The sequence below is a fragment of the Falco biarmicus genome, chromosome 8 (genome assembly GCF_023638135.1).
Source record: "Falco biarmicus isolate bFalBia1 chromosome 8, bFalBia1.pri, whole genome shotgun sequence".
NCBI lineage: Eukaryota > Metazoa > Chordata > Aves > Falconiformes > Falconidae > Falco > Falco biarmicus.
This window is the reverse complement of record NC_079295.1, coordinates 15736774-15749912: the sequence shown is the minus strand read 5'-3', so window position 1 is coordinate 15749912 and position 13139 is coordinate 15736774. Positions and strand designations below refer to the sequence as shown.

At 40.6% G+C, this 13139-nt stretch overlaps 1 protein-coding gene across 4 annotated transcripts in view; it reads left to right on the top strand.

Moving 5' to 3' along the window:
• Positions 1–13139, top strand: part of PARD3B (par-3 family cell polarity regulator beta) — a 413289-nt gene that overhangs the window by 320536 nt on the left and 79614 nt on the right. For all 4 annotated transcript variants that reach the window (XM_056349156.1, XM_056349159.1, XM_056349157.1 and 1 more), the window contains one exon: positions 10563–10859. In XM_056349156.1, coding sequence (XP_056205131.1) covers positions 10563–10859 — 297 coding nt within the window. The remainder of the gene's footprint in view (positions 1–10562; positions 10860–13139) is intronic.

The following is a 13139-nucleotide window of genomic DNA, read 5'->3' as shown; positions in this document are numbered from 1 at the left end:
TGCTCTGGAAACCAGTTTTCACAAGCTGTGCCACCCGCCCACCTCAGAGCGGCTCAGGGGCAGTGGCCTGGCTCTTTCTTGATGGGCATTGCAGTGTGTGGTTATTTCCTGTAATATATCAGAGCTTTATTACTTGATGTTTTTGTAAAATGACATGGTAAAACAGAAATAACTGCTCTCAGAAACTTTTACAGACAAAACTAATACAGTGTAACTGACCAGCGTACTTGCCAGCCTGGGTAATGAAGTGCTTTCTAGGATACAGACTAACCTGGCCTGGGGATTTCTTCGATGCAGTACTGAATGTAGGTCAGCTCTTGCCTACCCCAGAATCAATAAGGGCATAAGAATGATTTGGAAGCTGCATTTCATTCCTTGCCCTTCCATATGTGATTTATGAAAGTCTATCATGAATCTTTGGCATGTGCTTTGAAGTAGTGCCACAGCACAGAATTCCTGTTCTCAGACTCCCTTACCTACGGGAGAAAAATGAGAATACAGGTTGTGGGGATAGGCAGGTAGGCAGGAAATCGGTCTGTATGTGTAATTCTCCATAATGCTCTTAAGCCAAAATACGTGAAAGTCTTAAAGCTTTGTCTGCTCAGTCAAAGCTGAGTTTTGCTTTCTAATCCAGGACTGTTAATTAGAAACAACCTGTGAATCACAGACTAACAGATAAAAACTGTTCCTGTTCTTGAAGAGAGAGATTCTGTTCAATAGGTTCCAGGTTCAATGTCGTATGTGTAGAATAAAGAGAAGTGCATGGAGTATCATATCACACAGAGACAGGCTTTCTCCTTCCACTGCTAGGGTTTCATTCGAATGAAGGCATAATGTCTGTGCAGCTGCAGAGCCGGTTGTGCGAACTCATGAGGTCTCACTAGCTAAGTGGAGCTGCGAGTATCTATGCAGGAGGGGTTCCCAGAACGCCCCTTCACTGAAGGAGGAGGCCCTGGGGACCCAGTAGGTGTCAGTCTTCCTGGGTCTGTTCTGAGCTATATTACTGCATGTGGTTGTGGATGTTGGGTTTTCATGAGGTGTCAAATCGATGTTCTGTCTTCCCATGGTCATTACAGTGGTCTCTGGTATTTTTCTTAGGACAGCGTTACGATCCTCAGTGGTTTTGACGGATACTTACTACAGTCAGTGGCAATGAATAAGTGCCTAGATTGATGTCTCTGCCTCCCTATAGTTTTTCTGCAGGTATACTGCAGTTACTTTATGCTTGTTCACAGTTTATCTGATGAACTTCTCTGAAACAATTTGCTTTTTCTTGGTTGGAGAGGTGAATCTTTGGCTTTGACTGCAATTAGTATTGTTTCCATTCATGACTTTGTTTCCAATGACTAAAATATAAGCAGTTAAATTGCTTTCTAGGAGATTCTGTTATTTTTATTCTCTTTTTATGATTGTTTCAGAATGAACTAATGTTAGCAAAAAGGACTCTGGTATGATGTGCCCAGCATGTTACTTACCTTTTTAACAGAAAAGTACAAATTACAGCAGCCTTAGCATTCCTTCAAATCAGTGTTGAGAACTAAGCCTGCAGCTTGCCTATGGTCTGCAAAGTCCTTGCAGACTCAAGGCCGTTTTGCAAGAAGAGCTTGGAGATGTTGAAGGTACCAGAATGTCTCAGGTGAAAAATGCCAAAGTAATTTTAACTATTCTAGGATAGATTCCGCTATTTAATGCACATTGTCACAAAGCAAGGAACATCCTGTTGAGGGGAGACTGAGCAACCTGATCTGCACAGCCAGCCTTGCTCTCAGCAGGAGATGGAGCAGGGTGGCTTTCAGATGGTTTGTTGTAACCTCAATTTTTCTGATATTGTCACTTAAAAAAATAACTCAGGCAAGTTGTGAGTAAAGAAAATTATGTAATGTTGTAGAAGACAGAATATAAGATACTTGGCTTTTCCAATAGTTGACTTTCCATAATCTGCTGCTTTTCACCCGGTGTACAACTAATATGAACAAAAGAGAGACAGTAGAACTTTCTCAGATTTAACAGCAAAGGTAAAATCCTGTTCTCATTGAAGTTCACAGAGTGGGGGGAAATGTACTGACCTCATTAGAGCTAGGATTTTCTTTGGAGGGCAGGATCCTGTGGAAGTTGGTAATCACTCCCTGTCACCTCTGAAATAAATGGAAGAACATTAAGACCTCAGTCTTGTCTATCCAAAGCTCACACTCTTCATGTCGTGGTATGAAAGGGCTATGTTTCATCTTCAATTTGTCATAATCTTAAATTTTAAGGTCGGTGTAGCTCTTATCTCCTCCTCAGGTTTTTCTTTCTTCTGTTTCTTTACTTACAGCCCTCCAAAGGCAGCTGCTTTGGTCACTTCAGCATTGTACAGGTATGGGGCAGTTATCTAGAACAGGCATTATTTTCATTTAGCCCTGGTGTTTTTTATCAGTGGGCTAGTTAATGCTGTTATAAGATCTGTTTTGTTTAGCTTGAGTTACAGTCTCTTACTCCCTTGAATTTTGTGGCTTGCCTTTTTTTATTTCCAAGACTGTTTCTGCTCTTGTTTACAATTACAGATACTAATTATGGGGGGGAAGATGTTCAGTCTAGCACAATAGAATGAGCTGGAATGAAGAAACACTTGCATAGCTTACGAAGAAGATGTTTTTGACAAACATGCCTCCAGTAGAATACCCTGAAAGATAATACTAAATTAGATATTGTTTGAGTCTTGATGAGTCCATATCAGATGTCCTCAATTTACTGGAAAGAGGTGGATTTTTATTTTATTTAACTATGAGACTTGCCTGCCTCTGGAGCTTTCCTAGATGATGGCTGAAAAAATATGAATTACTCTTTTCCTGATAAAAGATGCAGGTTTGAATAAGATTGTTAATGTCATTATAGACTGTGTCTGTCTGAAAAATGATTATGAAATAAAAAAAAATTAAAAGCACTGCACTGAAATTATCTCCTCAGATATTCAAGTGAAATATACCCATTCCCATCAGTGATTATGACTTACAAATATCTGAAAGCAGGATGTATTCAGTCCACTATTATGTAAATGAATGAAAATACAAGATTTTAGTTACCAAAATATATTTTGCTAGCAGCTAGAAAGGAATTAAAACATTAAACCCAATGGAAATCTAAGTGACCTCCTGCAGAAATAGGCTACTTTGCTCTAGACAACCCATTACTCAATATATGTATGAATTAGGTAAATGAGAGACAAAAGCAGAAATGTAATGTAAAATCACAGTTGAAGTATTAAGATATTAAATCAGATGTAAATTGAGTAATCATTGCGGTATGTAGATCTTGGGAAGAGTCACATGAGCAGGGGAAGAAAACAGTGCAGCAGGTTTTATTCTGCTGTTCTCAAGGAACAACCAAATGAGTGGAAGAATGTTTAGCATCTCAGTGATCTCAAAAGACTTGAAGGATTGGGTCCTTTTTTGAGGTCTAGGTATACCTCAAACTGATCGTACACATGTTCACTTACCTGCTCTTATTCCGCTCCTCTTACTGTGAACAGAATAGACATTATCCTAAAAGACCCATGGCCATGTTTCTGTAACACATTTTGTCTTTGCTTATTGTTTGTACTTCTTCCCTGAGAACATCTTTCATTGACTTAGCCAGCACCTTGCTCATTCATGTACCTGTTTGCACTTCCACAAAGTCCATTGCTTTTAATCCAGCGTACAAGAAATGTTGCTGTATTCATCTGATACAAACAAGATCCTGCTGTGAAATACGCTGTTTTGGTCAGCAACTGCATTTTCTGTCCTGTGTTTGACTACTTATATAAGCACCTTGGGGCTCAAACCATGTAATTCTTTGTGCTCTGCTCAGTACTAAGCACTCAGTCAGTGCATGGAAATAAAAAAAATGTTGCATCACTTCTACACTTTTCTCTGGAAAGTCAGAAGAAACAGCATGACCCAGAACTCATGGGGCATGCAAGGGAGGAGGTGCTCACACACCTCGGGAAAGATTGTGCTTTTTTGTTGTGCGCCTGTTAGGGTCAGTTTTCCCCATTCAAAACTGCTCTGACGTGAAGTGCAGCCTTGCAGCTCTCCAAGTAAGAGAGCCCATGGTCTCTCCTGGGCTGAGCTTGCCACCTGCAGCTTTGTGCTGTGGCCAGATCCGCCAACTGTTTGTGCCACTGAATTGCTTCTCATGTCTCATGTTGGGCAGCAGGCGCCTTGTCCCTCACTTGGGGGTGGCAGAGGCAGAAGGACGTGATGCATTGAGTTTTGTCCTGATCCAAGGTGACAGCTTGTTAGGCTGTGACTTACTGTGCAAAGCTCCTTTTGAGCTAGGGTTGCTGCTGGGCCTTCAGAACTGCAGGCTGGGCTGCATCCAGCATCTTGCTGTTTGTTCCCTGTTGAAGGCAGTCTTTGGGTTCCATGGCTTTTAATGACCCTGGCTGCCTTTGGGCTGCTGTGCTGGTAACATTAAGTCCTGTATTTTTATTTCCACAGAGGCTTAGAGCACTGCTTTTAGAAGCTTCAGCATCCATCCACCCAGCTTCTGTCTGGTGGGCCAAGAGATGAGTGTCTCTTAGAGCTTTTCCTAGCCTCTTCATTCCATTCCCAAAAGCATTTCTGGGTCTGCTCCAAAAGTCACTTCTGCTCAGCTCTTCTGGAGTTTTCTTGAGGTGGTCCTTATCCTTTCCTGCAGCTGCCTCACTGTGTGTGCGCTGCAGTCTTTAATCCAGCTTTTGCCTGTCAGTATCTCTGTCACTGATGTCAGGCTAAAACGTTTTACATTGTGTTTGTCACAGGCGGCGAATACATATGTGGTCATTGACAGTAGCTCAGCAGAAACACAATAACTTGTTAAGCCACAGTAACTCAATCATGTGTCTGAGCTGCAGCTGGAAGGAGCTGTTTGGGCTGTTTAACCCTTTATGGCTGCTGCACTCTAGGCTTATGCATCTTTTCATGTGTTAGTACATGAGAAATCACCATATATGATTTGTGTGGATGTCAGATAGGAAGATTGTTTGAAGGATAAATGAGAGTGTTTCCTTGATTTATAGCTCTGGGGTTATGCTACTGAACAGCATGTGAGGTGTAGAAAGACATTTTCAAAATACCATGTCCCAGTTCCACAAGTATATAGGACCTGTCTTCATTTGACTTCTACAAATAGGATACAATATGTTTTAGAAATGTTACCTATAATTCTATTGAGGTTATGTATTTTATCAAACTTTTTTTTTTCCCCTGAAAATATTTGTTGTAGAGAAAAGTTCTAGTGATAGCTAGTGGGTGTTCAAAGCAACAGAAAAGATTAGAATAGGATACATGTTTGAATGCTATTGAGGAAAACGATGGGTCACAGGAGAAAAAAAAAGGGCATTGCTTGATACAGCACTTCTGGCTGCTTGTGTGCAAAGGTTGTGTTTTTACAGAAACACAGCTAAGGGAAGTTCACGTAGTTGTCATGTAGTGATTTAACTGAAGAGCATGATGTTCAGGTGGCGGAAGAGAGCAAGCAGAATTGATATGGGATACCCAAAAGGAAATATATCTCACTTCCCTTCATTCTGTATGAGTTTTTCTTATCCCTTTTCCTCATCAGGAAGTTTGTAGAAACTTTAGCGCTACACTAAATTGTTCACATGGTGACCTGTGCCTCTCCTCATATCTGATTTCACTGCCAGCATCGTGGTGCTGAGTGACATTTTATCTTTTTGTCACAAATTTGCACCAGTTGTTTAACCAGACCCATCCTGCACTGTGAGTTTGGGGCAATCTTGTAGTAATTGTTCAGTAAGCTGGTCGCTATGATAGTTGTGTTGATTTGGAAGTTTTGTTGGTTTTCTGTTTGGTGGGGTTTTTTGTGACGGGGAGTAGATACTGCTATTTTAGATAGGGAGATATGCAGAGGGAGGTGCAGAAAGGATAAACAGCGAGAGTGGGATATAGCAGAAGTAGCCTGCTTAGCATGGTCGGCAGAGCATTATAGGAGTGATGGAAGGAACAGCACATTCATTTTTTTTGTACCTTAGTGTAGAATTACTGGGCACCCACTGGGATATGCTATAGAAAAGCCAGCTTTAAAACTGGGTGAAAACATGATGCTGAAATACAGGAAGGTATTTAAAACTTTACAAAATTGTGTAGAAAGTTCAAAGCTGGAAAACATAAGAGAAGGCATGAAAGGACAGGTAAATAGAAAGAAAAGGCACCTGTCTAATTGTTTCCCTATATTTGAACATTTGGATTGAAATGAAAAAGAGATCACTGAGGAAATTTCATAGATTTGCGCAGAAGAGTGAAAAGGAAACAAGAAATATTAATGCAATTATAATAGCTGTATTGAAAAGAGGAAACAGTGATTGTGAAGAATTTCACATAACCTCATATTGACTGGTCTGTATAATATAGAATGGAAATAATTGTTCTTGAGCAGGTTTGACTTATAATAGTGGCAGTGATTGAAGACTGCATTCATAAGGAGAAGTTGAAGAAACTAGGCTTATTCACAGGAACAAAAGAAAATTATGGTGACCTAATTCCAGCTTTTGCTGTGCAGAATATACCAGTATTGATAGCAGGACAAATTACTCTCACTGTCAGACATGAAAGCAAGAGTCACGTGATACTGCTGTGCTGCACTACTCTTGCTTTCAAATAGGTCTTAAATACCTAGGGGACAGGTGATGTATTGGTCCAAAGAACATTATGGCTCATCATTTTCTGAGAAACTGCTGTGACCCTTCTTGGGACGGTGCGCTGTGCCTTGTGCACTGATATGTGATTCCTTGAAATGCAGTGTCCTCCCATTTTTCTGCCTGTATCGTCCCACGTGGAGCTGTGTCTGCTATGAAACTTGTACCTCATACGATATATTCCTGCACTGAAATCTGTGTTTAGGCTTTTTTGGTCACTAATTGAGGGAGAAGCCCTCCATATTCCGAGGTTTTTAAGAGTTAATCTGGAAGACAGCAACAATCTCAAAGTGCTTTATGCATTTTAGTAGAAGAGCAGGGTGATCAGAGGCAAGGACTACTGCCAGGCTGACAGTTATCGGGTGCAGGAGCTAACAGTTATTTGTGTGATTTATTTTTTAAAAAAAAATAAATAAAAAATAGTGCCTTCATTTTTTACATTTCTGACATAATCCCATGTGGGACATGTAAAATATTAATCCTCCTGCAAGGGGGTTTCTCTTGAAGTGCCTGTATGTATAAAAGATGGAGAACAGCAGCGTAGACCTCCCTTCCTGCTTCATTGATGTCTGATGCCTTATTTGCAATGGAAATCCACCCCATGCTTGTAGTGATGAGTGCTCTCAGATGATGAGCTACCTGAAAAGGCTGGGTTTTATATGAATGGACCAAGACATAACTTTACCCCAAATTCCTTTATGTGAATGATGAACATGGTGTTTCACTCAGGGACATGGGCTCCCTCCACCACTCCTGGCTGCATAATCTCCCTTTTATCTTTATTCACAAACCCTTGGAATGGCTTTGCACACTTTCAGCTGCTCTCTTAATTAGTACTCATGTGCTAACGGTAGTTTGTGGTTTAGATAGAAATGCATGCTGACCACTGCTTTTAGTTTCTGATTTCATACACAGCTCCTCAGTGTTGACATTCTCCCCATGCCATTGTCCATTGCTTTATGAAGAAAAGCATGACTTTTACCAAGGACAGTACCAGTGTCACCGTTAGTTTTACAAAGAATAAAAGTTGTATGTCCTGTTGTTCTGCAAATGCCATTAAACTCTCGCTGTCCTGACAAGCCATCAGCCAGCTAAGCCAGGGCCATCAGCAGTAAAATGAGAGGGTATGTGCTTTACTAATTGAATTTACCATGTATTGACACGAGGCTATGCCCTCCATAACAGTCTCCAATAAAATCTCCCTTGTGGATAGAGTCAGAATTGTGCAGAATCAAAGGCTCATTTTGAAGTCTGCAACTTCTTCAAGACGCTGCCTTACCCTGGGTGAGGTTGCACTTGAGGATAGCGCTCATCCTGACCCCAGGCAACCATTTCAATACAAATAGGGAGTGTGTGTGCATGAAAACCTGCAGCAAAAGAGAAGTGGAGTGAAGGTTATGGGAGGAAGACGTGATCGTACAGGAAAGAGAAGCTCTGAGAAGAAAAAAGGAGAAATTCTTAGGAATCGTTAGGAAGCCTCAGTGTAGAAACCTGAGAGCTGTTAAAGATGTAGACAGACCGTAGCTTATTTCTTACGATTCTTTCATCTCCAAGAACTACTGTAGTAAGGCTTTGTGAGTGTTTTTAATTATATCTTAAGAAAAATTAAAGAAGATTAGCGAAGGGGCTGGGATCAGAAACTTTAGGAAAAGTAGGAATGGTGTATTAGGAAGATACTGTTCTCTTACATGGTCTTTATAGTGAAATATTTCATGGAATATCTCAGGTTGGAAGGGACCCATAAGTATCATCAAGTCCAACTCCCTGTTCCTTTCAGGACTACCTAGAACTACACCATATGACTAAGAGTATCATGCAGTTGCTCCTTGATCCCTGACAGGCTTGATGTCATGACCACTTCCCTGGGGAGCCTGTTGAAGTGACCAACCACCCTTTCTGTGAAGAAGCTTTTGCTGATGTCCAGTCTGAACTTACCCAGATGCAGCTTCATTCCATTTGCTCATGTCCCATCACTGGTCACCAGAGAGAGGAGATCAGCACCTCACCCTCCATGGCCAACACCCAGACCCCTTGACTGCAATGAGGTCACCCCCCTGACCTTCTCCAAGCTGAACAAACCAGCTGCTCCTCCTAAGTCTTGCCTTCAAGGCCTTTCACCGTCGTGTCATCCAGCTCTGGACATGCTCTAATACTTTGATGTCCTCCTTATATTGAGGGACCCAAAACTGCACACAGTACTTGTGGGGCACACAGTACTCAAATACTAGAGGAGAAAGGTCATCTGCTTCCCTGAGGGAAGGCAGAGTGGATAGTGATCACACACACACACACACCCCAGCTGTCAAGGGCTGTGACATATGCAGGCTCAGGCTCATCCCGTTGTAAAGTATGACTACATTTTCAGTGTTTAAAAACTAGCATCACCCCTAGATATGTCCTAGCATGGTTAATGGAGAGGTGTAACTGGAAAGCATGTGATACACATTGAGGTACTCCAGTATATGTGTAGAAAGGCATGTTGTTCTCATTAGACTTATTTGTAAACCTCTTTAACTGCAAATTATTTGAGAAGTATTAGCATTTATTTTGATGATACAATTCTAATGAAACAAAATAAATGGTATGAATCCCATTCTGCACTTAATAGCTCCTGTCTGTCAGACTGGAAGCTCCCAATGTGCTCATTTATTTCTCTAGGGAATCACTTTCTCCATGCCTTTTAGACTTTCTCTAGAACATCTTCATTTTTCACTGTGCAGAGTTCCGAGGCCACTATGTTTCATTGGGGTAACCAAGTCTGGTAGACCCTTTTTTACTTACTCTCCTATGGTACAAAATATACTGTCCTTTCTACGCTGCTGCTGTGCTTCAGATACAGTCAACAGCAAATGTTGACGACTTCTGTCAGGCACTGCATCTCTGTATCTGTCTTCCGTTCTTTGTTTCTTCCTCCATGCTCCATTATTTTCTGTAAATGATATTTATTACATACTGTGGTCAGCATTCTGCCAGATCCATCTCACTGCATTTAATTATACTGTGTTGAAGGATAGCTGAGCACTTAACAGAAGTTGCATGCTCACAGAGCCTTGCTATAGGGTTGGTTTTTTTTCTCCAGCATGAATGTTGAATCATTGAATATCAGCTGAGGTTGAAATTTACCTGAATATGTTTTACTATTCCAAAGAGATTACACGATGGCCCTGATTAGCAGCAGCATTTTGTAATACCACTTAAGCCTTTATCACAGTGGAGTACTGCCAGTAATTGTCTTTAATTCACTTATATGTACCAATTCATCTCTGTCAGGTTTCTATTAATTTCTTTGCTGTTTTACTTTGTCCCTATCCCCTATATAATAAGGTGCGATTTCCACATTTACGTAGCCAAAATAAATAAAAATAAATTAAATCTTCAGCAAATTGATTGTGGACCTTTGATTTGAGACAACTGTGCCATCTCTCCATTTATGTTCACATTTAATCTACTTTTCACAAGTTAATGTATTTAGGAGAATCTAGGTGGGTCAAGTGACCAAGGGACAGTACCAATTTTACCAGCTAATTTAGATAAAAAGTTTCGGATTGAGTTAGGTATATTAACTGCAGTGTGGAGGGTAGGTGTAGAATTAAAACTGTATGTGTTCACACATACACACATGCACATGCATACTTGTGAAAAGCCACACTATATTCAGCATTAATTTTTTTTCATCAGAATGATGACCATCCTTGGTTATAAAGGTGATTGCCAGAGATGAAGAACAAACTCGCTGCATGCACAATTTTGTTTTATCTGGCATCAGTTTCACAGTGTACTGGAAGATCTGTCTGAACAGTTGGGTTTCGGGGTTGGTGCTCCAAATTTGTGTGATGAATCAGTGTCTGTGGTTGCTGTTGAAGCATATCCAACTGTATATTTCTTTTTTCTTTTTCATTGTTAGGATTGGTGCAAAGCATCAAGAGTTACGGCAAAAGCAGCTGAGAGGCCTGAGTGATTATTCTACTGGTCCTGGAGGACCTGACATTGATGATGATGAGGTGGATCCAAATTACGCCAGAGTAAACCACTTCCGAGAGATTTATCCTGCAGCAAGCATCTACAGGCCATCATCACCAGCAGTAGCAGAAACCTTTGTATATCCACATGATTCTTCTTCCGCACCAATGGAGAGGGAGCACTTGGAAGGACTGTATGCAAAAATAAACAAGCAGCACTACCCACAGACTCCAGGTGACAGGTAACATTGCCACTTGGCATTACAAACAGTGATAGCTTGGTGGGGTGGGGAGGGAGCCCGGGGCTGGAGGAGGAGGGGGTGGCTGATCAGATACTCCAAACCCCTGTCTTTACTGACTACAAAGCCATGGATTTCCTCTTAACGAAAAACATGATTTGCTGCAGCAGTACCCCCAAAGCATTTGAGCAAGGCAGCAGTCAAACAGAAATCATTAAAAGGAAAGTCCATATTTCACAAACAGAATGAATGAACTGACTCGAGTCCAATTCCTGCACTGCTGAGAAAGTGCTTTTTCTTTTTTCAGTCGGGAAAAGTTCTTACCCTGCAGCAAAAATAATCTCAGTTTTCAGATCTCTTTCGATCCTGCTGATCATCAAGTGTCTATTAGTAACAGGTTTTGTATGATAGCATGATATATTGCATATATTTATGGTTCCGTTTTCCCCAGCTGTGTGATATTACACACTTTCAATTAGGTTGGGGAGAGGACTGGGAATCATGGTATTTTTATGCAGACTGTGAAGTGTGGCTTCACAAGACTGATTGCCTTTCTCAGCCTTTCCAATAACCAAGTGGGAAGGAAAGAGCAATTTTTAACCCTTACTGTCAAGCTTCCAGGTTGATAACATTGGGGAAAAACGTGACCATTTTTCTTCGGGTTATAAAGAAAACAGAAATTCTTTTGAGTTGATGATGTACCCGCCATTATGATGATTTTAAAACTGGTTGCTTCTGGAATTTGGGGCTAAAAGAATGTAAGACTTCATTATTATCATGGCGTTAATATATTGATGTTGGTTTTTTTCAAACCAATGTGTGAATGGGTCGGCAAGATACACAAGTCTACGTGAAAAGAAAAGCTGACAAAGTAAGACGTGGACTTGAGGAACTGTTCACGCTTGAGTTTGTATTACAACCTGTAGTGTCTCCCCATAGCCTCAAACTGTGCTATGTGATAACACACTTGTTAATTTTGGAGAAATACCTGAACACAGATATGGGAGTGTTTTCAGTTTGTGGCATCATAGTACTTTAAAAGCATCTACAGAGTCATTGATATAAATAGTAATAAAACACTTCTGACATAAATCTGAGTTTGTAGCAGGGAATGGGCTAAGTATCTCTCAGTTTCATCTAAATACAGTGTGGTAGAGATCTTTCCAAACATAATGACATGGCTAATTTTTTTCTTCATATTATTAACTCTTCTCCTACTTCGTAAAGGTGAAAAGGGTGAAATAAGAGGTAGTGACTGCAGCTTTTCGGCCATCTAACAGGTTTTGCTTTACTATAAAAGTCTTGAGGGAATTGTCACCGAAGTTGTATGATCATTTGTATAGCAAAGGGATCAGAAGTTGAGTTCACTCAATAGAGCAAGATCTGAGAATTCCTAGTGGGAGGGAGTCTAAATCCAGGTTCATGTATTTTTTCAAATATAAATATATACAGGTGTAACTCAATTGGAGTGAGACGTTGTCATAAAGGTTGCTTGAGAATTTAACAGGACTTTATAGCTTTACATTTTAAAAATGTCATCATTGTTGAAGTGTGGTCTATACGTTGTTTTTCCATGCAGCAAAAAGAAATGCTCGTCTTTCCCTCTGGCCTCTTTTATTTGATTACTGGTATTGTGGTTGTAACTACACTGAATGAACTCTTGACTTGCTATGTGGACAAGATTCAAGTCCCAACCAGGTTTGGATTCGGTGTTGGGATCCTGGATTTTAGTGTGGATTTAGCTGTAATTGCATGATAGCATGATAACCCGGTGAAAAACTAAAGCCAGAATATCTAACACTGGAGAAAAGTTACCTCATATCTGAGGCCCTGATCAGAAGTCACGCTGAGAGGCTGTTCCATCTGTGTTGATTCTGTACTGAAAGACAAACAGTCCACAACAACTTTGCTTTGTTGAATTTCTCAGGCTTGTAGAGGGTTTTTAACCAGATTAGGAAAAAATAGGAAACGTGGGATCCTTATTAGGCTGCCTTTGTTCTTTTTTAAAATCTTTCTTGCCTTTATCTCAGAGACAAGAAGGTTGTTGTTATTCGCTAGCAGAAATGTGCCAAATGTGAATAATTTTATGTGAACTTACGCAGTGGGTCATGAGGTCTCAGCCAGCAGTTGCTGAATATAGTGGCAACTTCAGGCAAGGAAATCTTTCTCCTTTCAATAGTCTCCCTTTAGCACAGAAAGAGATGTGGAAAGAAAAATCCCTGGATAACATGTTAATTACAAAAACAAATCTGCTTTCAAGGGTCAAGTATGAAAACTACCTTG